The 24,084-nt window shown below is 61.2% G+C and overlaps 1 protein-coding gene across 1 annotated transcript; it reads right to left on the bottom strand.

The window, feature by feature from the left end:
- Positions 1-4,336: 4,336 nt before the first annotated feature.
- On the bottom strand, positions 4,337-24,038 carry SCARF2 (scavenger receptor class F member 2). Its single transcript, XM_030501493.1, is given in 13 exon segments — positions 4,337-6,256; positions 6,611-6,763; positions 9,420-9,541; positions 10,851-10,968; positions 11,050-11,153; positions 13,816-13,944; positions 14,327-14,545; positions 14,865-15,384; positions 15,642-15,743; positions 17,415-17,473; positions 22,567-22,893; positions 22,895-23,254; positions 23,938-24,038. Coding segments are annotated over 13 exon segments (3,519 nt in total). The 3' UTR covers positions 4,337-5,051.
- Between the last annotated feature and the right edge of the window lie 46 nt (positions 24,039-24,084).

Raw genomic sequence — 24,084 nt, 5'->3', positions numbered from 1 at the left:
GATCTATAGAGGGACAGAGCAAGAAAGCTTCTGTCCTTCCTCACCCTGCCACCGCCACCACCGAGCTCCCTGGGGTGAGAGGGGCTGGGGAAGCCCAATGGGACCTGCACGTGGTCCCACCACATCAACCTGCTCTAGCTACTGCTGTCCCATGTGCATGGAGCAATGTGCCACATTGGGCAGGATGAGGCCTCATGCATGTGCCACGAGGAGTCATCAGGAGAGTGGGATGCTCCTTGCCTCAGCACAGAGGGAGCCAGGGGGAAGAGGTTTCAGCACCAGCCCCCAGCTCTGTTCGGCACTGGGTGCATGGTCGCCCACCACGGTGGCTTTGCCACTCATTCCCAGCCTCCTTCCCCCTTTTCTTGGGCGCTTGAGTGTTGTATCAGAGCTCGGCCTCGTGCAGTTTATCCCTGGGTGAGGGGAGCGTGTGGCCAGGGCCTCCGGAGCCTCACAGCCTCAGGCTCACCGGATTGATTCCAATTTAAACAGTGCGGAGTAAAAATGTTTCCCCCACTCTGGCCTCTGGAGGTGAATATCTGAACGGGAATTTCACCCCTGAGCTGCAGCTAAAATAAGATCTGGATTGAGGTGGTCGCTGGCTTGGTGGTGCTGGGCGAAACTTCCCTGCTCCCTTCCTGATGGCTGCTCATGGAGCGGGCAGAGCAAAGGCTACAGACATGGAAAAGTGGGCTTTGACTTGCTTGCATCATTAAAAACGTGTTAGAAAACATGGCCGGGTTCTGGTTGTCTGGCTGGGCATCCATGGGGGTGCGAGGAGATGCTGCACACACACATCCTGACTGCACATCCGTCCCTGGGAGGAGAAGACGATGCTCAGCCAGAGTGGATTCATGTTAGTTGTGACTCAGCAGCCCAGGAGCTCCTCATGTCTCCCCTCCCTGCAGAGCAGAGGGGTTGTCAGAAGGCATGTTTGATGTGGGGTGGCAGGTCTCTACCACCCCATGGATAACCTGGTCCTGCCAGGTGAGCCAGGCATGGGAGCTGCATGGGGGCTCTCGAGCCACTGCAGCGTGCTTCATACCTGGGAGGGAGATGGGGTGGGAGAAAGGGGAAGTGGGGGCTTGGCTGGGAATTGTGCAGAGGCCATGGGCTGCAGGGGATGTAGAGTGCAAAGGATGTAACGGATGTAAAGGGTGCGATGGGCTGCAAGGGATGCAGAGTGCAAAGGATGTAAGGGATGCAAAGGGTGTGATGAGCTGCAAGGGATGCAAAGGGTGTGATGAGCTGCAAGGGATGCAGAGTGCAAAGGATGCAAGGGATGCAAAGGGTGTGATGAGCTGTAAGGGATGAAGCAGACCACAGCCAGCTCCTTCCACCCACTGCCCTGGGGCTGCCCCTGCCCCTCTGTTTCAGCCTTTTGCACTGACCCAAACCCATGGGTCCTGTCTAAGGACTGCTCCAGATTGTCCATCTCGCTGTGCCCCTGCAGCCACCATGTGAGCAAGGGCAGCTACAGGACACACTCCCTTCCCCTAAGGATATTGTCAGGGTCTTCAAACATCCCTGGTCTCACCGAGGCTGCTGCTGCACCTGCACACAGGGCATCCATTGAGCGGATGCCCTGGCATCCACCGGGGGGAGCGTGGCCAGCCCCCAGCAGCAGCAGCTGAGGCCGACCATGAGGCTCCTAATGAACCCCAGCCCCTGGCAGAGCACTGGCACTGTGCTGTGATCTGCGCTTCCACCCACGCTAAACAAGGCCGGGTGCGATGTGGCGCGGGGGTGAAGCAGGTAGCGGTGGTGAGGATGCCTCTGCCTACCTCCTGCCTGATTATTCTTCCTCTCCTGCTTGAATGCACTTGTGTTTCCTGTGCAGAAATAGGGGTTTTTCCCAAGTGATGCAGACAGAGCTTCCAGAGCTGGAATGGAGGCTCAGGCCCTTGGATCTGCTCAGACTCAGCTCTGTGTGCTAGAAATGTGTTTGCACCAAAGCACTGCAGCTGCTGAGCTTCATCCCTTTGCTCTGGGCACTTCATTAGGGCCAGGGCTTGACTGGTGTCCTGGATCAGGCAGCCCTGAGGAGAAGGACTTGGGGTGTTGGGTGAGGAGAAGCTCCCCATGACCCGGCTTCAGTGTGTGCTTGAGCCCAGAACCCCCTCATGTGCTGGGCTGCACCCCAGAGCGTGAGCAGCAGGTCAGGGAGGGGATCCTGCCTCTCTGCTGCGCTCTGGGGAGACCCCCCCTGCAGTCCTGATCCAGCTCTGGGGCAATAGCACAAGAGGGACGTGGAGCTGTTGGAGTGAGACCAGAGGAGGCCCCGGAGCTGCTGCGAGGGCTGGAGCAGCTCTGCTCTGGAGCCAGGCTGAGAGAGCTGGGCTGGGGCAGCCTGGAGAAGAGAAGGCTCCTGAAGGGGAGACCTTAGAGCAGCTCCAGTGCCTAAAGGGGCTCCAGGAAACCTGGAGAGGGGCTTTGGGCAAGGGCCTGTAGGGACAGGACAAGGGGAATGGCTTTAACCTGCCAGAGGGGAGATTGAGATGAGCTCTTAGGCAGAAGTTCTTCCCAGTGAGGGTGCTGAGGCGCTGGCACAGGGTGCCCAGAGAAGCTGGCAGCATTCAAGGCCAGGTTGGACAGGGCCAGTCTGGGATTCACCCACACGTCCAGGGGACATTCCATTGCCTCCAGCCTGGCCATTCCTGGAGTCCAGTGTCCTTGGGAAGGCAACCAGGGACCATTCCATCCGCTTTTGGGGCAAAGAAGGAAAAGGCCATTTCCCCATGTATAACGCACCCACTTGAAGCCACCACATGAAATATCAGTTGAATATATACTTATATCCATATAACCCTGGCTGGTGCCGTGGTGCCGGTGGAGCTGATGGAGCTCCCTAAGCCCCTCACAGTACCCCCTCCAGCATGAGATACCCCTGGCACTGCCATCCCCCTTCCCAGAGAGGGCTGAGAGGGACATTCCCAGTGCAATGTTGGGATCTCACTGACCCATCCGTGTTTCATTCCCATTGGAGTTTCCCTTCCGAGTTTATTTTTGGTAGGGCCTGAAATAGGACCTGGATTGTTGGCATTGGGCTCGCATTTATCGCTGCTTGCCAGCCAAGCCAAAGCAAACACACTCTTGTCCAACCCAACGGCTCCTTCAGGTTGGGAAACTGGGAGGAAGTGGGAAGCAGATCAGAGTTAGTGTTGGTGGAGGAGAGGGTTGGCCACGAGTGCCACTGTGGTCCTCTGCAACCCTGACGAGGTGCTGGTGGAGAGGAGGGCTGGTGGCTGTGGGGCACATCCTGCTCCATCACAGCATCATCTGCCAGCCTCACCCACTGCTCCTCCTTGGTCACAGCAGGGCATGCAATGTGTTTAGTGAAGCCATCATGCTGTCACCAAAAGCATGACCTGTCTGTCAGGGAAGGTGGCTCCTGCTCCATCCCAGGGGAGCAGAAGTGCTGGATTTGCTCCACATTATAACATCCTCCTGTGGTTGGGTTGTGCTGTTTTTCCTTTGAGGTCAGTGGTTTCTGCACCTCCAGGAGAGCGGAGCAAAGCAGCTCAGAAAAGCAAGTGGATTTATGTTACACGTGACAACTCCTGCGGGACTCAGCTGCAGAGATGCTGCTTTGTTTGTCAGCCCCTGCTAGTTTGCGGACCCCTCAAGAAAGTCCCTTCAGCAGTGTCTATCTCGGGGTGCTGCCAGTCAAGAGATAAGCAAAAGGCATCCTGCAGGCCCCAGCAGGATGCTTGGAAAGGAGAATCACAACCACATTATGTGGACAAACCAGCTCTTCGTGATGTTGAGGAGTGGCAATGCCTCATCCCTTGCGATGGCAACGTCCTTCATGGCCTGTGGCAGCACAGCACAGCACATTTCTTGAAGAAGCATTTGACCCATTTGAGCTGGAAGGACCCTGCCTGGAGTCTATGGTGGACCTCAGGTTGACATCAGCTTGTTGCTGCCCTTCTCCAGAGTAAGGCAAAGCTGGCAGTGGGAGATGCTGGGGAGGTCATGGGCAGCCACCTGAAGGAAGCTGCTGCTGCTCCACCCAGTAGGGTCCAGTGTGGGCCTCCCAGATCAAGAGGGATATGAAGAAACTGGAGGGGCTGGATGAGGACTACCAGCATGGACATGAAGCTGGCACACGCTGAGGATGCTGGATATGGGGGATGAGGGGCTCCTCATCCTGCCCCCAGGGCTGGTCTCTGCAGCCCCTGCAGGGACCTGCCTCCCTGCCTGTACCTGCTGTGAGTCCATCCATCTCCCCACTGCATCCTGCTCAGGACCGGGCTGAGCACCTGAGTGAGGCCAGGCGCTGCCCAGCACATCCCTGCCCTTGGGGCAGCTGGAGCACAGACAGACGGCACCTGGCTACGGAAGAAATACACTTTTATTGGGAAGCGCTCTGCAGAGGTGCCAGGCTCTGTCGTACCGAACGATCCCTCCAACGTCGCTGGATGGGAGTGACAGCCCAAAGGACATCAGCTCCGGCCATAGCCAGTGCTTTCCTCCGGGCCAGAAGCAACCCCAGGGCTGGAGGGGAGGGTGGCATTGGTCGAAACCAGCTCGACCCCACGCCGGGCATGGCATGGCTGTGGCAGCACCAGCAATGGAGCCGTGCCTGGAGCCCAGGGTGCCAGGGCAGGGGCTCGGTGCCGGCGATGGGCGCGGGGTACCAGCACCCCTCTGCACCCTGAGCATGGGGCGTGGGAAGCGAGCGGCTCCGTTACTGCAGAATACACCGTGGGTACAAGCAGCGCTGCTTATGCGGTCGATAATACTGCTACAAAAAAGGGGGGGGGGGGAATGCCAAGCACGGACCCCCCCGGGGCTGGTGGCTGGTCCAGCTCCCCGCGGTCCTGGCAGGGAGCAGGCAACGGGGCTTGGATGGGGAGGACCAGGTCCTGGAGCAGGGAACACTAAAGGAGAGAGGGGCATGAGAGAGATGGAGAGAAGGGGAAATAGAGGCTCAGGACTGCTCCCGTGCCCCCTGCCCAGCCCAGGCTCAACGCCCGCCGGCCATGCTGGCAAACGTCCTTCCTCCCGGCGCGGAACCAGCCGGTGCGGGGCTGGTGCCCCGCTCCCGATCACTGCACAGCCTGAGCAGGCGCGGTGGCAGCTCTGGGCGGCTCCAGGCTGGCTTCTCGGCTCTTCTTCCTGGGGGGCTTTTTAATGGGAGTTTTCTTGGCTGCCTGCTCGCCGGGGGGAGCCGGGTCCTGGCCACTGCCGGCGCTCGGCTTCTCCACCCACTTGTGCTCCCCGGCTGCCGGCTCCGCCACCCCGGGGATCAGTTTCTGCAGGTGGGGGGAGGTGGGCAGCAGGGGCTTGCTGGTCTTCTGGCCGCCGGCGGCCGCCGAGCGCTTGGCTTTCTGCGGAGGGGTGGGCTTCTCCCGCTGCGCGCCCACCCCGTTCGCCCGGGCACCTCCGTCCCCCTTGTTGAGGCTCTGAGTCTTTTCCTTCAGCTGGGCAGCCAGCTCGGATGCCAGCTGGGGATGGAGGGGCTCGGAGCGGGGTTTGCCGGCGCCGGGGCTGCGCGGAGCATCCCTGGTGTCCCCGGCCCGCCGCTCCGGCTGGAAGGCGCCCATCTTCCGGAAGGCGTTCTGCACCGCCCCGTTGATGCTCTCCGTCGGCTCTGAGCTGGCTTTGCTCCTCTGCTTGGGCTTGGAGGGTGACTGGGGCTCCCCAGCCAGGCTGGGTTTGCCCTCGGGGACGCCGGGCTCCTTCAGTTGCTTCTGTGCTTTCTCCTTGCCCCGCGCGCTGCCCCTCTCCTCTGCCCTGCCCTGCACGCTGGCTGATGTCTCGCTCGGGCTCCTCTTCCTCTTGGCCAAGCCCTGGCCTTGCTCAGGGCTGTCGGACCGGGCGGCCACTCGCTCCGGGGACCGGCTGGACACCGGCAGCGAGTTGGACTGGCTGGAGTTGTACCTGCCATGGATCCAGGAGACTTTGGGCTTTGTGGCTGGGTCTGGGGGACGGGGCTTGGTCCTTTCTGGGGATGGCGGCTTCCCAGGGCCGCGGGACTCTGCGGCACCATCCTCCTCCTCCTTGGACTGCTTGGAGAGACGGGCGACACGGGCGTAGAGCGCGGCACCGGCCGAGCCTGAGCCGCAGGACGAGCGCTCGCTGTCCGAGGACTTGAGCAGGGGCGTTTCGCTGCTGTCGGCCGGGAAGGCTCTGACTGAGCCTGTGTCCTTCAGGAAGGTGTATTCACCCGCTTCCTCCCCACTGGCTGGGGCCGACAGCTTGTCCCCGGGGCTGGCAGGTGTCCCCCTGTCCCTGCTGTCACCCACGCTCTCTGTGGGAAGAGAGCACGGGGCGGGGTCAGGAGGGGATGTGCCCCCAGAAGGGAAGGTCTGAGAAGCTCCCACAGCATGATGGGACAGCATCCCCCCCGGTGTCCCCCACACCCTGGTGTGTCCCCAGGGTCCCTGTCCCTCCTCCCAGTCACAAGAAGGGTCTTAACATAACCCGTGGACGAGGGAGCTGTGAAACTGAATGGGAGGGAACACTGTCCCCTGCATCCCCTCCCAGGGGATGGGGAGCCAGGGTGACAGTCCCCACCGTGCAAAGGTGATGCCTCCACTGAGCAGGAGGCAGCCCCTGTAGATGTCCCTGAGCACCCCTAGGGAAGCACTCTCCCCCTGCTCACCTTCGTGGGGGACACAGTACACTGGCCCCTCATCTGTGGTGTCGAAGGAGGAGAAGGAGCCACGGGATGACCAGGATGGGGAAGGCTGCTCCACCACGGACGGTGGCTCAATGAAGCTGCAGTTCAGGGTGTTCTCCAGGTCATGGTGGGCAACTGCAAGGGCAAAGAACTGCTGTCAGTGCCAGTCCTGCCGGACACCCCAGCCCAGCCAGGAAGGTGATCGTAGAGTCATAGGACGGTTTGGGTGGGATGATCTTGAAGGTCTTTTCCAACCCAGCTGATTCTGTGATTCTCTTGTCCCCACCCCTGCCCACCAGCCTCTGCCCCCTGGGACAGTGGGAAGCTGCTGCCAAGGCCAGGCAGAGCTGTGCTCTGCAGGAACCCAGTGCAGGCTGCCCCTGCCCGCAGTGCACATCAATACTTCCAGGTAGTTGTCATCTCTGCCCTCACATCCCAACCCTCTAAGGCATGCTGCAATTGCCTGCTTGGACTGTTGGCATTCCTGCACTTCCCTGCTTTACAACAAAATAACTCTCAGTGTTACTGGGATCCCCCCCTCTCCCCTCGAACATTTATCCTTTATTAGGGCTGCAGGGTCACTAAAAGTAGGGCAGCGATGCCCACCTGCCCCGGCACTGTTTGGCTTCTTGCAGAAAGGAATACACCCCAAAGATAGCGATATTTAAAGCGCAAACAGCTGCAGAGGGGAGGTGGCAGTTCCAACATGGCTTTCCTTTAATACAAACCAAAAGGGAAAATTAAAAGCAGCTGGCTGGAAGTGGATGAAGGGAGATGCTTCCTGAGAGGAGGCATGATATGCGGCTGGGACCCATGGCCACGAGGCGCCTCTGGGATCTCAATGAGACCCAGGATATGGCCAGAAGATACAAAGAGGATGAGCAGCACAAAGAGGATGAGCAGCACAGTCGGAGGGGACTGGAGGCTCCTGCGTGGTCCCCTGGGATTTACCTCCCCTGGACGATATATCATGGGCTGATGGGGCTGGGAGAAGCGTGAATTCTTCCCACAGGTCCCCTCCTGCCACTGCTCCCCAAAAGCTCCCAGGGCCATAGCATGAAGGTTCCAACCCCAGCCCTGCCTGCATAGTGCCCATTGGCCTCAAGCCCAGGTACTGTGTGGTGCAGAGCTCAGGTCAGCCCCAGCATCTGCGGAGCAACACACAACCGAGCCCAACGCTGGTACCTCTGACACCCTGAGAAACAAACCCCAGGGATCCCCAAATGCTGGCACTGCAGTCACGGGTCAGCCCAGGCTGTGGCCCTGCTGGCTGCCGGCTTGGTGCGATCCCCAAGGGAGATGCTGCAGATCCAAAGCTGACGCCAAGGCTGGGGAGAAGCTATTGTGTTGTGGCCACTGTGGCTTCCAGGTGCAGCCGTGTGCTGACATGGCACCATGGTCACCACCACCACCAGGATGCAGCTGCTCCAGGCACCTAGCAGCTTGCCCTTGCCCGGGGAGTCCCCAGACCTGGTGGGGGCTGGAGGCATCGCTGCACCATGCACCAGAGCTGCCAAAACCCACTGGCTCCAGTGCACAGGCAGACACGATGAACATGATACAAGCCCTGACCAAAGCCTGTTCTCTTTTCCTAACAACCCCCATCCCCACCACCAGGCTCTGGGAATAGCCACAGCCCTGCCAGGACATGAGACCATCCTGAGCATCCCTCTGGCACCATCCTCACCCTTTCCCAGGGCCGCTGCTGCCCTGTTTACACAGAGGAGCTGGATGGGCTCCAGCTGCCTCTGGGCTGGTGCAGGGGAGGCGCAGGCAGCCCCTCTTGAGCTCCCCCTGCCCTCGCCGCACACAGGCACCCTCTGTCCTCTCCGAGCCCTGCCCGGCCCCTTCCACAAACACGGCCTCTGTTATCCTCTGTTATCCTTGCAGCAGGAATGTTTCTCTGGCCCTGACACACCCTGCTCCGTCGCAGGGCTTTGCTGTGCCCCATGCGGCAAGGAGGCTGTGATGCAGAGCTCAGGAACGGCGTGCTGGGATGGGCCAATATCCCACCCAGGATGGGGGATTCGGCATCATGCTGAGCCACTGTCCAGTGGAATGTGACTGCTCGGGGCATCCCACTGGCACTGCACGCCTGGGGAAGGGAGGCTGAGCCCCATGGCAGCGCAGCACTCCCCGGTTTATTCAATGCGGTCCTCTCTGGGGCAGCACATCCCCAGCTCCTCACACTGGGATGAGCGCAGGGAGGGTTTGGTGCAGGGGACATTGTACCCCAGCTGCTGGATGCCGGGTCCCCAACAGCAGGCCCTTTGCCAGATGTGAGCATCCCCCTACAAGTGCAGTTTGTGCCCAGGCAGTGTGGGGAGCTCACCCCACGTCCCTGCCCTCCATCCTCACCTCTGCTGCATGGAGCAGCAGAGTGGGCTCTGGCCACTCTGCTCCACACAAAGCTCGGGCAGAGTTAAGTCAGCACCAAAAAGCCAAACGAGGCATTTCCCTGGTGCAATAGGGACATTTCCCCTACCTGGGGAACCTCAAATCCTCACAGAGCAGCTCAGCAGTGCTCTAGTCACCAGGCAGCCACCCTTGCAAAGCAAAACGCTACCACTGAGATCCAGAAGCTGCAGAAAGGGCTGAGCCCCTGCGAGCCATGTGGCTCACATTGAGCACTTTGATGGAGCCGGGGACCTGCATGTCCCCATCCCCACTGTGCTGTGCTCACTGCCCAGGCTGGGGGCTGGACAGGATGCTGTGAGTCCTGCGCTGTCCTGCGAGGGGTCAGTCCCTGGGCTTTGGCTTTGTGTCCCCTCCCCAGATGGCAGCACCTTACCCACAACCTTGGGCAGCTTCTGGCGGCGCAGCGGGATGCGCGGGAGCTTCATGCCGATGCGGCTGAACCGCCCGCACAAGCGTCTCGGTGGCTTCTTGGCTGCTGCCGGGTCCTGGCCGGAGCTGCAAGAGAAGGTGACAGCCCCATCAGAGCCACCCCGTGGTGGGGACAGCGCCCATGGGGTGATGAAGAGAGTCAGGGCTTCAGGACCTGCAGGGACAAAGGGTGTTAGGGAAAAATAATGGGGCAGGTGAAAGGGAGGGGGGGTCGGAGACCTGCCGGGGTGCTGCCAGCCCAGCACCGCCTCACACCACACTGGGATGGAATGCAGTGCCAGGGGATGGTGGCAAGGCCAGATCCAGCCACGGCTGTTGGCAGCCCAAAGCACCCAGAATGCCCAGCTGAGACCCCAGAAGAAACATATGGCTTCTCCTTATTTGCTCTCTGGTTCTGAGGAGTTTCCAAGCAATTATCTGCAGCTGCAGGAGTGAGCAGCTTCCTGGGCTGATACAGGACCTGTGCTGTGCCCATCCCATGGGATGCTCCACAAGGCACCGCAGCAGGGGTGGCACTGCAGGTGACCTGGCTTCTGGGGACATCGCAGAGGTCCAGGCACCACGGGAGAGAGGGAACTGATCTCCCCTCTCCCTGTGCGATGCTTCACCACACAGCGCTGTGCTGGTGCTCTTCTCTGTGGGTAATTGCCCGCAGCCCCCAGGGCTCCCGAGCCAGATGAGCCGGGATAGGGCTGAGCTGGCACAGCTGCAATGGGAGCTTCTGGAAAATTCTGGTGCAGCAGCTGCCGGCACAAGGGGAGGGATTCACTGTGGCCAGAGGAACTCCCACAGCCCGCCAGGCCTGTGCTGAGCAGCACAAGCCTTTCCCTCTGCAATGGGGATGTCACCCGGTGCTGCCAACATGCTGCTGGCATCAGCATCCCTGTCCCAAACATCTCCGTCTGGGACAGCCAGCAGTGCTGCAGCCCATCACCCGCTCCAGGTCTCGTGCCGTGGCGCAAGGGGTTGTTCTGGGGGTCTTGGTCACATCTTGATGCCTGCACTGTGTTTTAGAGTTCCCTTTGCAGATGAGCTCCAGCCTCCCAGACACTGGGAAGGACCCGGTGGGTCTCTGTGAAGTGGTGGCCCATGAGAGGGAAACAGTCAGGGAAGGGGCTCACCCAAGTCCCTCCATCACCCCCTGCTCGGGTGCTGCCCTGAGGATGCAGCAGAAGCTGCTCACACTCCGGGGACCTGCAGCACACATGGTGGTGCTCTGCCTCAGCTTCCCTGCAGCACCGCTGTCGCAGTGCAGTCCCTGCATCCCCATGCTGGTCCCAGCCCTGCACTGGTCACCCATGTCCCCAGCTGTCCCCTTTCCTGCTCAGGCTTCATGGCAGAGCCCGGTGAGAGCCCGCCTGGCCCCGGCACTCACCCACAGGCTTCATCCTTCTTGCGGCAGATGCAACAGCAGCAGAGCAGGGAGAGCAGGAGGATGAGCAGCAGCGCCAGGAGGGCTCCTGCCCCGATCACCCCCATCCGCTGGTTGGCCTCTGCAAGACAGAACCGGTGGCTCAGCCCCATCCAGCCCCGTGCACCCCCAGTGCCCATCCTGTGCCCGTCCCAGCTCTCACCCATGTGGCAGGCGCCTGTCAGCGGGTCACAGGCACCGTCGTGGCACCCGCAGGCTTCAGCGCAGTTGGCTCCATAGCGGCCGGGCGGGCACGTCAGGTTACAGCTGGGAGGAAACAGTCAGTGACCATGAGCCGGGCTGGAAAAGACCTTTAAGCTCATCCAGTCCAACCATTCCCCAGCACTGCCAAGGCCACCACTAACCCATGGCACTGAGGCCTCAGCTACACAGTGTGTGAACACTTGAAGGGATGGTGACTCCAGCCCTGCGCTGGGCAGCCTGTTCCAATGCCTGAGCACCCTTTAGGGAAGGAATTGTTCCTCATCTCCACCTAAACCTCCCCTGGTGCAGCTGGAGGCCGTTTCCACTTGTCCCATCCCTTGTTCCTTGGGAGCAGAGACCAGCCCCCTCCTGGCTCCATCCTCCTGTCAGGCAGTTGGAGAGAGCGATAAGGTCCCCCCTGAGCCTTCTCTTCTCCAGACTAAACCCCCCCAGGTCCCTCAGCCGTTCCTCATCACACTTGTGCTCCAGGCCCTGCACCAGCTCTGTTGCCCTTCTCTGGCCCCGCTCCAGCACCTCAATGTCTCTCTTGCAGCGAGGGGCCCAGAACTGACACAGGATTCAAGGTGCAGCCTCACCAGTGCCCAGTGCAGGGGGACAGTCACTGCCCTGGCCCTGCTGCCACACTGGTGCTGATACAGTCCCGGATGCTGTTGCCCTTCTTGGCTGCCTGGGCTCAAGCTGCTCATGTTCAGCTCCATCAATCAGCACCCACAAGTCCTTTTCCACCGCAACTGAAGGGCCTATGTGCGAGCAGTATGTCCCATCCAAGGCATAGTGACCCAGGGCCTGCCATGGCTGTAGTCTCCTGGGCACACCGAGCTGGGCAGAGCCATGGTGGCTCTGGGAAGGTGCCCAGATGGGTTTGATTTTTCTTCTTTCCAAGAAGAAAAAACAACAGAGTGGCCCCAATGCATCTGCTCTGCCAGGATGGACCCTCCTGGTCTGATCTCCACCACTGGGAAAATAACCTTGTGGTGTCATCAAGGCGATGGGAAGACGCGTGAACCAGCACCAACCCGCGAGCATAAGGGCTTGAGCATGGGAAACCCGTGCCAGGCACATGCCAAAGCAACCGGGGCTCTCGGTGCTGGTGGGACCAGCCTGAGCTCCCACCCCAGCTGTGGGACAGGCCCCGTGGTGTGGGATGCGGATGGATTCAGGGATGCCGGTGGCACTGCTCGGCACTGATCCCTCTGGCAGCTGTTCACCAGCAGCAGCGTCCCGGCCGGAGCGGCTGCAGCTGTAAGGAGCCAGCGGGCCCCAGCCCAAACCCGCTCCCCTGGGAACGTCCCAGCCCCCGGCGTCATGCCTGGAGGCAGCTCAGCCCATTTCACACTCCGACAACTCGCAAAGCCCAGCCTCGTGCCCGCCAGGCGCCGCGTGCCGGCCGGGATGTGCACCGAGCCCCGCGGCTGCTCCAGCGGCTGGGAGCAGGGATGGTTCCCTGGCAACCCAAAACTCCTCATCCCACCGCTCGGACCCATATTTCTTCACATTCTGGGAGAGCATCTGGGAGAGCATTTCCTGACACCTCTGGGTCCTGACACCTCAGGGAATGACATGGAGGAGATGAACAACTTTGTGCACACCTCAGGTACTTTAGCACCCTCCCGATGCAGAGCTGAGAGGACCCCCCTGCAAAGGGAGGACATCGTTCTGCCTTCCTCCCAGAAATCATCCCTTTTTAGCAAAATTATACACTGCTGACAAAAACATGAGTTTGCACGTAGTCACAGGGAGCAGTCCCGAGCCTGGAGTGCATCCATATGGCACAGCTCAGCCCACAGTTACAGTGCTGCTGGGGATGCTGCTGGGGCTGGGGCTGCATCCCGAGCATCCCAGTCCCCACATTCCTGGTGCTGTGCTGGGGCCTCAGCAGTTTAATCCACGTGCTGGTGCCCGGCACTGTGCTGAAAGCAGCACCAGCACCCACCTCCCTCCGCCTCTGCTGCGAAAGGTGGACATGATGCCCCGGCCTGAGCTGGTGCCCGTGCCCATCTGGCTCTTTCAGCAGCACGAGGAGTTGGTGGAGCCCTGGAAAACCCACCCAAAATCCAAATGCTCCTTATTTATATGCCCCGAGTGAAACACTGGCATGGGCAGGATGCCAGCACCGAATCCCTCTTCTGCCATCACCCCTGCAGTTAATGATGGGAAAATCCAAGCAACACCGGCACTGTGGGAGCTGTCTGCATGCCCCGGGCAGAGGGAAATGCTTTCCTGTCTTTCCACACAGTCCCACACTGGACAAAAGCACCAGGGAATGCAAGCAGGATACCCAATGTCCCTTGTGCCCCTTCTCGGGGCTGGAGGAGGGCTGGGGGGCTCTTCCCAGGGGCGAGGAAGACCCCGGCCAGAGCTGTAGCTTGCAGCTGGGGCACCCTGTGGATGCCATGCCTGTGAGGCTTTTTGCTATTCTGGGATGTGGTTTTCTCTCTCTTTTCAGCTAGAAATTCCACCCTGGACTTAAAATCCCCCAAGCAAACCACTGCTTTGTCGACAGCATTTGTTTTTGCCAAATAGACATTTCCTACAGCAAAATCCCTCTCTTGCTAAGGGCTCCATGAGCGTGTCCTTTCCCCCCACTTCCAAAACTCATCCCAATTATTGCCCGTGAGTGCTTCCACTGCAGGAAACCTCTCATCTGGGAACCATGGAGGAGCCCCGGGGTGCACCCCAAGCATGCCCACCATGCCTCACTTACTAGGTACCATGGGAGCCGGGGTGGCACAGGCACCGGCCTGTCTCAAAGTGGCACTGGCCGTTGACGCAGTCGTTGCAGACGAAGGCGCAGTTCTCCCCGTATGTCCCATTCCGGCATTTTGTTTCACACCTGAAATGGGAGGGATGAGGGCAGGCGATGAAGCACCCATGGATGGAGCTGGCATCCACCCCCTGGCCCTCTTGCCTGCAGGCAGGGAGATGGGGCTGTGTGTTATATCAGCTCTTTTTGGGTGCTCAAAGCCCTGGAACCAATCCTGGGCACAACAGCCTGCGGGAAAGCATCCCAGCTTGAAAGCTGAGTCGCGCCACAAGCACCCAGCACTGCACGGGGGCATGGGCAGGGGTCTCATGGGCTCCCTCCAGCCCCACGGCTGTGCCAGTGAGCTCAGCCCATCCCTGCCCTCCCCTTCTGCCTGCAGAAAGCTGGGCAGAGAGCAGCAGGGATGCTGGGCATCATCCGTTGGGTCCCGACTGCAGCCAGCTGCACTCACCGGTCTCCGATCCAGCCGGGGTTGCAATGGGAGCACTTGCCGTTGATGTGGTTGCAGGTGTGACCATCCTTGCAGGGGGGACAGAGCTTCTCACAGCCCTCTCCGTAGAAGCCGGGCAAGCAGGGCTGGTCGCACTTGGTGCCGTTCCAGCCCGCCTCGCAGGTCAGGCAGCGCCCGTCCGCCACAGTGCACGGCTGCAGGCTCTTGCACTGCCCGCACCTGCAACGGCAACTTCCTTTTGTCCAACATTTCCCTTCCCTCATCTTAGCCCCTTACTTCAGCAATGAGGGGACTTTGATAACAGAGAACCCTTTATAAAATATGGCTCCAATTATTAATATTCTACCCTCACTATCTTGTTTTGTGGAATTGCGCTCGGAAGTATCAATGCAAAATACCTCCTTTCCCTCCCTGGGAATGTCCTGAATTCACAGTCTAGGCATGACTATGACTATGAGGGGGAGCCCATCAGCCTGCACAGCATCCCTCAATCCTCCTGCCGCCACCTCCCACTGAGCCACAGGGTCCGGGCACTCACCGCCTCCTGCAGCCCTGCCCATAGAATCCTGCAGGGCACGGCTCGCGGCAGTACTTCCCGCGGTATCCCGGCTCACACGTGCACGTCCCGTCCACCTGGTTGCACTTGCCCTTGTAGCACTGGCAGTAGCGGTCGCAGCGGGGCCCGAATGTCCGCTCCCGGCACTGGCAGCGCCCCGTGAACTGCTCGCAGGGAGAGTTGTTGCAGGAGCACTGGTTGTTGCAGCCGCGACCCCACCAGCCGGGCTGGCACAGGCAGTTGCCGGTCTGCTGGTCGCACTGGGAGTTGTGGCTGCAGTAGCAGGAGCTGGAGCACTGGGGTCCCCACCAGTTGGGCTCGCAGGTGCACTTGCCCGTCTTCTGGTCACACTTGCCATGCTTGCAGAGGCAGACGTTCTCACACTTGGGACCCCAGCGGTTGGGGTTGCAGGTGCACTGCCCCGTCACGTCCTCGCACTGCCCGTTGGGGTGGCAGCTGCACATCTCCTTGCAGTCGGGACCCCAGAACTGCCGGGGACACTCTGAGGGCAGAGCCATCAGCCCTGGCACGGCCTGGGGGCAACAACCCCGCCTCCAGGGGAGACCCCCACTCCCAACAGGACTTCTCAAGCGCAGTGACCCCCCTCCTCTAGTGCGCTGGGTCTGAGGAGACCCCTCCAAAGGGATGATGCCCTGGTGACAAAGCCAGAGCAGAGCATGATCTCTGGGAAGTCACCCCGGGATGAGCTAACCCCCAGTGAACCCACCGAGGACACCTCGGTGCCATGCTGGTACTCACTGGTGTCACAGTTGGCGCCAAAGTAGCCATGGCGGCAGCGGCACTCGCCGGGCCGGACACACACCTCATTCTCCTTGCAGGTGAAGTTCCCCTCGCACACAGCTGGATGGATGGACAGACATCAGGAGTGAGCACGAGTGCCACCGGACCCATCCCTGCTCCCCCAAACACACCCCGGCCCCACAAGGTGCGTGGTGGCATTCCAGGTGCTGTGGCACAGTGACCGTCCTGGCAAGCAGCTGGTCAGGCTGGATGGAACCCTCGCCAAGAAAATGCCACCAGCCTCCTGCCACCTTGTTGAGCTCCATCCCTGCCACCAGCCTCCTGCCACCCAGCCCAGCCCTGCCCTGTCCCTGGCTGCACCCAGCAGCAGCTCAGCTCCATGTCACCAGCAGAAGCACCCCTGTGCAGATGCTGCCTGTGGGTGCCGGAGGAGAAAAGGGACACAGGTTGAGGGGGTTGCAGGCAGCCACGACCCCCTGTCCCCCCCCACTCATTATAGATACAGTGGTGTCACTGCCACCCCACCACTGCCTCTCCCACCGGGCCACCAGCCCCTCTGCTGTGAGGGGTTCCTGTGCTGAGGCAGGAACAGGATGTGGACAGGCAGCATCGTGGTGCAGGCAGGCGCAGGCAGGTCCTGCATGGCCCTGGATGAGCCACCTTAGGAGCCACATGGGAGAGCAGACCACCCATCCCATCCACCTTACCTGGAAGCTGTTAGACCTACGGTGATGGATACTATAGAAACCCCTAAAATAGACAGATTACACAGGTTAGGAGCAGTGAGTCTAAAGGTTAGAGCGGGTTCGGGGGAGCGAGGAGATGGGGAAAGCTTGCTGGTGGGACCGTCCCCCCCACTGTCCTGGCAGACCCTGTCCTTCTCCCTCATGCCGAAGGGACCATGTCCTGTTCCTGGTGTGCAGGCACCGAACGCATGCAGCGAGCGGTTACAAGGGCTCATGCACGGTGGGTTAGTTGGTTATGTGGTCTTGGCTGCTGGCTGCACACTGCTAGTGCCCCAGGCTGGTGCACTGAGCTCCTCCAGCTCTCCTGGGGTAAGGGGGGTCCCGTGGCCAGCCGAGCCTGTGGGGGATAGCACAGGAACCCCAGAACAGCCCCGTGCCCATGGATCAGCACAGGGGATCAGAGCTCCCAGGGCCTCATGCTCAGCATCCATGCCTCTGTAAGAACTGTAACGCCTGGCGTGGCCCTGGCTGGGGCTGCCCCGGCAGCCTCTCCCCAGCGGGGCCATGATGGACACGTGCCTGGTCTCTGCCTTGGCTCCCCACGCTGCCGTGGGAAGTCTCTGGGTCCCATCCCTGCAGCTGCACCTTACCTGCTCCCACGCTTCACCCTAGGGAGCCCTGGCTGTCCCTTGGGTCCCACAGCAGCACCCCCAAAGCCTCAGACCCAAAGCTGGCCAGCATGGAGAGAAACCCCCCAGCCTGGGAGCAGGAGCGATGCTCCATGTGGAGGAGCCCTCTGGGGGCTGAGGCACCCCTGGGGTGTCACTGTGGGTTCAGAGGATACCCCAACACTGGAGATGAGAACTCATTCCATCCACACGCTGCTGGCTTCGAGTACCACAGGGAGGCAGGACAGGCTCCAGCATCCCCAGGGAGTCCACCTGCAGGCAGAGGTCCCTGGGACAGGAGGTCCCTACTGTGGGGCACATCAGGGTGGCCCCTGACAACGGTGGTGAGGCCCCGAGGGCTTAGCAAAGGGTGGGCAGATGAGCAGTGTCCAACAGAGGAAGACACCGGTGCTTACCTATTAAACACTCGCTTCCTTGTTGCCTCCATCCTGGGCAGCATACGAGTACTGAGGAGCTACAGCAGGGAAGAAAAAGCATCATGAATGGTTACGACCCTCAGAAAGTCCTGATCCTTCCCAAAACTCCACGGAGAACCCCGGTGCTGTGACAGTGAGAAGTCTCACTCCCGGTCAGTTGAAGCCTGGCTGGAGGCTGCTGCACCCCTGTGGGACAACGAGAGCTGCTGGCTCCTCCTCACCACACAGGGAGCACAGAGCTGCTGGGGCTCCCATGGGCACCAGCTTCAGCCAGGACTGAGGCCAGGACCAGCTCCTCTGTGGATCAGGAGTGAAACAATGAAAGGTGTGTTTGGAACTGTTATTGACAAAAGAAATCCCCCACCCCTAAAAGCTGGGAAAAGAATGGCTGGAGCACAGCTCCTGGGGGACATCCCCCACATAGAAGCTGTGTGATGCCAACTGCAGGTGGCTGGGATGTGTCCCCAATCCCTTGGGTGCCCAGGAGTGCCACCACCTCCAGGGAGCACCATGCAGGGTCATCACCCAAAGAGTTTTTCGCACAAACCTGACCCCAGCCAGCACCAGGATGGGGTCCCAGAGTCCCTTGGAGGCTCAGCTAGAGATGCTCGGGTCCTTACTGGGATGGGACACCCGGGGACACCAGACCCACACTTGTTCAATGACTCCCCAAGTGAAAGGCCGGGGGCTCCCCATGCTGCAACCCAGGTGTGGGGAACATGCTCCTTGCTCCGGGACACTGCAGGAAACCCCCTCATCCCTGGGGGTACCCTGCTCCTTCCTGGGGGACCTGCTCATCCCTGGTGGTACCACAGTGCCTGGTCCCAGCCAGCCCCGGGAGCGATGCTGCAGAGCTATAATGGACCCGAGCGGGCGCCGCAGTCAATCCCGGGCTGCTCATTCCGCGGCGCAGCCTGGAATGCGTTTTGCTCTTTCTTTTTTTTTTCCCCTTTTCCTCTTTATAAGTAACAAATGCAGAAGAGGAGGAGACAGTGAGGAAGTATCCGCTCGAACCCAGCGCAGTCACAGGACTGTGTCTGGCTGCCAGACAGCCTTGTCCTGGGGCCGGAGAGGGAGTGAGGGAGCTGCCAGCAGCCCCCGGCCCAGCACTGGTACTGGGGGCACTGGGGGCAGGTCCCAGCGCCTGCCCGGCCCCACCAGGAGCAGCATGTCCCCTCTTCACGGCGGATGGGGAAAAGTTGGAAAAGACGCAGAAAAGAACCACAAAAATGATTCAAGGCCTGGAAAGAATGCCTTGCAGACGGAGCCCAAAATAGCTCCATCCCTTCAGCCGCTGAAGTGGCTGCAAGATGCTGCGATGGCAGCCGGAGAGAATCCCCAGTGGGGACCCCAGGGCTCAAGTGGGGGGCTCTGCCCTGGCCAAGCACGCAAAGGGATGCAGGGTGTTAAGGGCAAAGGTGGCGTCAACCACCAAACCACCTCCCCAGAGATCGGGTGGGCTGGAGACAAGGTTCTTCTCTGCATGAAGCTTCAGGCTGCCCTCCCAAGTGCCCTGCCCACCGTGCTGGGGTGCAGCAGGAGGGGTCCGTGGCGTCCTTACCCTCTCAAAGCAGCCATTGTCCCACCTGGGCCTGCTTTTACTGCTCCCACCCTTTAGAAATTCAGCATTTGGTGGTTTTTAGATGAAACCACTGCAGGTTTGCAAGGGGAAACCCTTCTGCTTGGGAAACCTCCTCCCTCAGACAGCTTGGCTTGGCTGCCAAAACAGCCATCATGGGGGAGGCACCAAATACCATCACCTGTGATGAGAGCCCCATGGTCACAGCGGGGAGCTGCTGATACAGAGGGGCAGGAGGGAGAAACCCCTCCCTGGCCATGAGCTGGAGAAAGTGAGTGGCACCGTGACCACCAGCCCACCCACAGCACTGGGACTGTGCTTATCTTGTGGCTGATAGCTAATCTCTGCTTCCCCGTGCCCGCTGCCGGCATCCTGCACCCTCTGCTCAGCCCCGGTCTCCTCTATCAGTGGCTTTGACAGCAAATAAACTTGCTCCCATTGCGAGCAGAGGCAGCTGGGGTGCAGCACAGGGTAACCGGTGCTCCCAGTGCGGCACACGGGCTGGCCCCTGAGCACAGCCAGCCCCAGGTAGGGGCGATGCTGGCTGCAGAGTGACCGGCACCCCATGGGACATGGGTCTAAAACACATCTTGTGGTCTCAGCTTCTGCAAAGAAGGCTTGTTCCATGTGCCCCACAACCACTGGAACTGGGATAACTGGGAGATCTGCTTAAAAGGTCACTCATGCCTCACATGGACCTGCCACTGCAGACATGCCCAGTGCAAATCCACCTTCTACTCCCTCTTCTCCAAAGCACTTCAAATGCTGGGAAAAAGAAGAAAGAAAAGCTGCCTCAAGACGTGGCTGGGACATGGGAGCTCTGCTGATGTGGAAGAAAGGAGCAGGGATGTGGGGACAGCCAGGGCCGTGACCTGCAGGGACAATTGCTTGATGCCAGTGCTGCCCAGCGCATGGCCACATCCTGCTCATGCCGAGCACCAGCAGCACCTCCACGGATGCTCTGGGGGTTTCTATGGAGGCAGAGTATTTTTCTTGTGGATGAATTGCTCCCTGAAGCACATCCCCTTCACCACAGCTATGGAGGGGGCTCCTGAGGCAGGAGGGACAGCTCCAGAGCCCCCCCCCAAAACAATGAGGAGTGGGCTCACACCCCCAAAGCAGGAGAGAGACCCTAGGGCTTGGGTGGGAGCCACTGCCTTTGGTGCCATGTGAGACCTCCTGCTCTCAGCCTGCAGGCACACAGCGAGTCCCCACAGCCCACAGCACTGCTGTCCCCTCCCCAGCCCCATGGCCATCCCCAGTGCTCCCCACCCCACTGCTCCTCCCAGGCACCACCCTGGCACTGAGCTCCTTCGTTCTCCATGTCACCCATCACTTGGTGCCACCCAGCTCCCCCCATGTGACACTGTGAGGTCCCAGCCAGCAGCATCCCCCTGAAACGATGCCAGCTCCAGGTCCCCGACTCAAACCCAACCCCGGGGTGCAAGACAGGGATTCCCTGGAGTAGGATCATGGAAACCCTTCAGGCAGAAAAAGGAAAGAAAAATAAGTTTAAAAGCAATGATCACCAAAAGAGAGTGTTACTGAGAGTGTTAGAGGGACAAAGCAGTGCCCAGGCACTGGCCTGCACCTCAAACACCAGCTTCAGAGAGTGGCCTGCTGGCCTGTAACTTGTTTATAAAAGAACTTCAAATTTAGGAAACAAAACTTTAACACCAAATAGCCCCCACATATGCCCTTTTCTTCTGCCCCATACAGTTCCTTGCATTGCTACTTGCTAGCCAGGTCTCAGGAGGTCACAGAAGGGGCTGAAGCAGAATCCTGCTCTCAAGACCCCAAACCCCATGACTGGCATGTCCGAGGGATGCCTGGAGGTGTCTGGCAGAGCCTCACAGCCACAGATCCAACCAGCAGCTTCACCCACCTTGGGTGGGGGACACTGACCTGCCCCAAAGCCCCAGGCACAGGGAAGGACCCACAGCACTCCAGTTCTTGGGGCCACCAAGGTGGGTTTGGATGGTGACACACAGGGCACTCTCCATGCCAAGGAGGACATCCCAGGGACTGTCCCCTCCCCACCTTGTCTGGTGCCCAGGCTGCCTCCCCATGGGAGGGTGGACATCACTCCCTGCACCCCGTCCGCTTGCCAGCGAGTGCCTCTTGCCCAAGCCCCGTGGTGCTGGGTGCAGCATCCCTCCAGCAGGAATGGTGCAAAGGGGAGCACTCAGACACCCCATTCCCAGCACGTGGGGCTGGATTCCGGGAACAGGACAGGGTAGAGGGGACACTGCTCATGTCCCCTCTGCCACCCCGGGACACGGTGGCAGTTTTGCTGGGACAGATGACGGGTAGTGAGGAGGAACCACTTCCTGCATCCCACATCCACAGCAGCCACCGCTCTGGCTCCTGAAATGCCTCCTTAGGAAACTCAGCCTGTAACTTGAGGAGGGGGCACCAGCCCCTGCGGCCCTGCTGAATGGAGCCATTATGCGGCCCCTCTCGCTCGCAGCACATGTTTTCCTTGTGGACTCGTCTGACCTCAAGAACGAGATGTAAAGGTGCATTTATGGCCTGGGCCCCCCAGCAAGGGCAGGGGCTGGAGCTCTCCCAGCCAGGAGGCAGCGGCTGTGGGTGCTCTCCCCCTTTGGCTGGGGCCAGCCTGGCCAGCACCAAGCCCCAGCATCAAGCCCCAGTGCTGCAGAGAAGCTTGGCCCCAGGTGATGCTCTGCAGGGCGACCTGTGGTAGAAGTAGAGCTCAGGGAGCGAGCAGTCCCAGCTCCCAGGGACCAGGCAGTCCCAGCTCCCAGGGCCCTGTCCCCCCCGCGACCAGGCAGGCAGGATGTGACCCCCGGGGGCAGCCAGGTAGTGCCAGCACCCACTTTGTGAAGCCAAACCCGAGGGTCTTGGAGCTGCCGAGTCCACCATCTCGAGCAGCCCTGGGCAGCTCCACCAGGATACCCAGAGCATCCTGCATCCTGCTCGGCTATGGGACTGGCTGCGGGGGGTGCAGGACTGCCCCCCCCCCCCCCGCAATGCAAGCCGATGCCTGGAGGCACCCAGGATCGGCTCCCCACAGCAGAACCGGCCCCGGGGATGCAGGATTGGTCCCCCGCAGCACGACTCGATCACCAGAGGCAACCAAGACCAGGTCCCCACAGCAGAACCGGCCCCGGGGGGTGCAGGACCGGCCTCGGGGGGTGCAGGACCAGCTTTCCACAATACGCCCGGCCACCGCGAAGTGCAGGACCGGCACCGGGACACTTAGAACCGGCTCCTCGCAGCAGGACTGCCCCAAGGGCGAGCAGGACCGGCCCCGGTGTGCCCAGAACCGGGTCCCCGCAGCTCTCCCGGGGGTCGGGACCGGCTCCCGAATCCCCGGCCCCGCTCGGGCCGAGCTCCTCGCCCCTTCCCGGTGCTCGGCTCCCCCCGCCTCAGCCCCGCACAAGATGGATTTTACCCTGGCAGGCGCCCAGCGGCGGGTCCGTGTGTGTGTGTCCCGTGTCCTCCCCTCCTCACCCCGCCGCACCCCGCGCCCCGGCCCCGCCGCCGCCGCTCGGAGGGTCCCGTCTCGTCCCGTCTCGCCGCTCCTACCCGCCGGCCCTGCAGACGTTCCTGCCGCGGGGGCTCAGCTCCTGCGCGGCTCCGCGGCTCAGCACCACCAGCACGAGCACCAGCAGCAGCGGCAGCTCCGCGGCTCCGGCTCGGGCGCGGCGGGACGGTCGCAGCCCACGGGCCGCCATCACCGTCGCATCGGCGGGGCCCGGTCTGACCCGGCCCATCCCATACGGGGCCGGGCGCTTCCTCCTCCCGCGCTTCGCTCCGCCGCCCGCCCCGGCTCCGCCGTGCCCGGTGCCCGCCCTGCCCTGGCCGCTGCTCGGCGGGCGGAAGCCGCAGCGCGAGCGCTCCGCCGCCGCCTCCCCCCGCGCCCCTCTCGGCAGCAGCGGGAGGGGCCCCGCCGCCAGCCAGGAGATTCCGCATTGGTTCCCGTGACGGCGGGCCAGGCTCCGGGGGCCGCCGCCCCCCCACCGCGGGCAGCGCCGCCCCGACGGTCCCCGGGGGTCCCCCGGGTGGGCAGCGCCGAGGAGCTGGCGGAGGGATCCCCGAGGGAAGGATGCGGATGTAGGGTCCTGGCTCCCAGCTCAGCGCAGGGCTCCGGTAGCTCCCGGTAGTCCCGTAGCTCCGGCGTAAGGATGGACCCGGGCTGCGGCTGTCCCTGGGATGTGGCAGCCCCAGATGTGCAGCAGTCCCGGGATCCAGCCGGCCCGGGGTCCCGCTAGCCCTGGGTGCCCAAGAGACCTGGGGTTGGGCTGTCTTAGGTGGCCAACAACACCAGAGTCCATCTGGCCTGGGATGTGGCAGCCCCACCTGGGCTCCGGGGAGGCCTCAGAGCAGCTCCCAGTGCCTAAAGGGACTACGGGAAACCTGGAGAAGGGCATTGGACAAAGGCCTGGAGGGACAGGACAAGTGGAATGGCTTTAACCTGCCAGAGGGGAGATTGAGATGAGCTCTGAGGCAGAAGCTCTTCCCTGTGAGGGTGCTGAGACACTGGCACAGGGTGCCCAGAGAAGCTGTGGCTGCCCCATCCCTGGCAGTGTTCAAGGCCAGGTTGGACACAGGGGCTTGGAGCAACCTGCTCTAGTGGAAGGTGTCCCTGCTCATGGCAGGGGGTTGGAGCTGGAGGAGTTTTAAAGTCCCTTCCAACCCAAACCAGGCTGGGATTCTGTGTTTCTATGTGCCCGGCTGTCCCAGGGTACATCTCCTAGTGTCCAGCATCTCCATGGATCCAGCAGTCCTGGGATCAGCCTGCTGGGAGCCACACAGGGACCTGTGGAAGCCAAGTGGTGCCCACAGCAGCAGAACCAAAGGACCTTGACCCTGAACAGGACAGAAGGGCTTCAGAGCGGTCACTGGTTAACCCACCCATAAGGACACATCTGTGAACCCATGGGACACACAGGGCACCTGCGGCAGTCCCACACCTCCAGCCTGGTCAGTGACCCTCCTTGGTCCAACAGTGCAGCAATACTGAAAGTGTCCCACGAGCATGGCTTGATGTCATCCATTACAGCTCCTTCTGAAGGCTTCAGACCTTACAAGCACACGTGCTGC

The sequence above is a fragment of the Strigops habroptila genome, chromosome 11 (genome assembly GCF_004027225.2).
Source record: "Strigops habroptila isolate Jane chromosome 11, bStrHab1.2.pri, whole genome shotgun sequence".
Taxonomy (NCBI): Eukaryota; Metazoa; Chordata; class Aves; order Psittaciformes; family Psittacidae; genus Strigops; species Strigops habroptila.
Note: the sequence above shows the minus strand (reverse complement) of the source record. Positions and strands in the feature narration are given on the sequence as shown.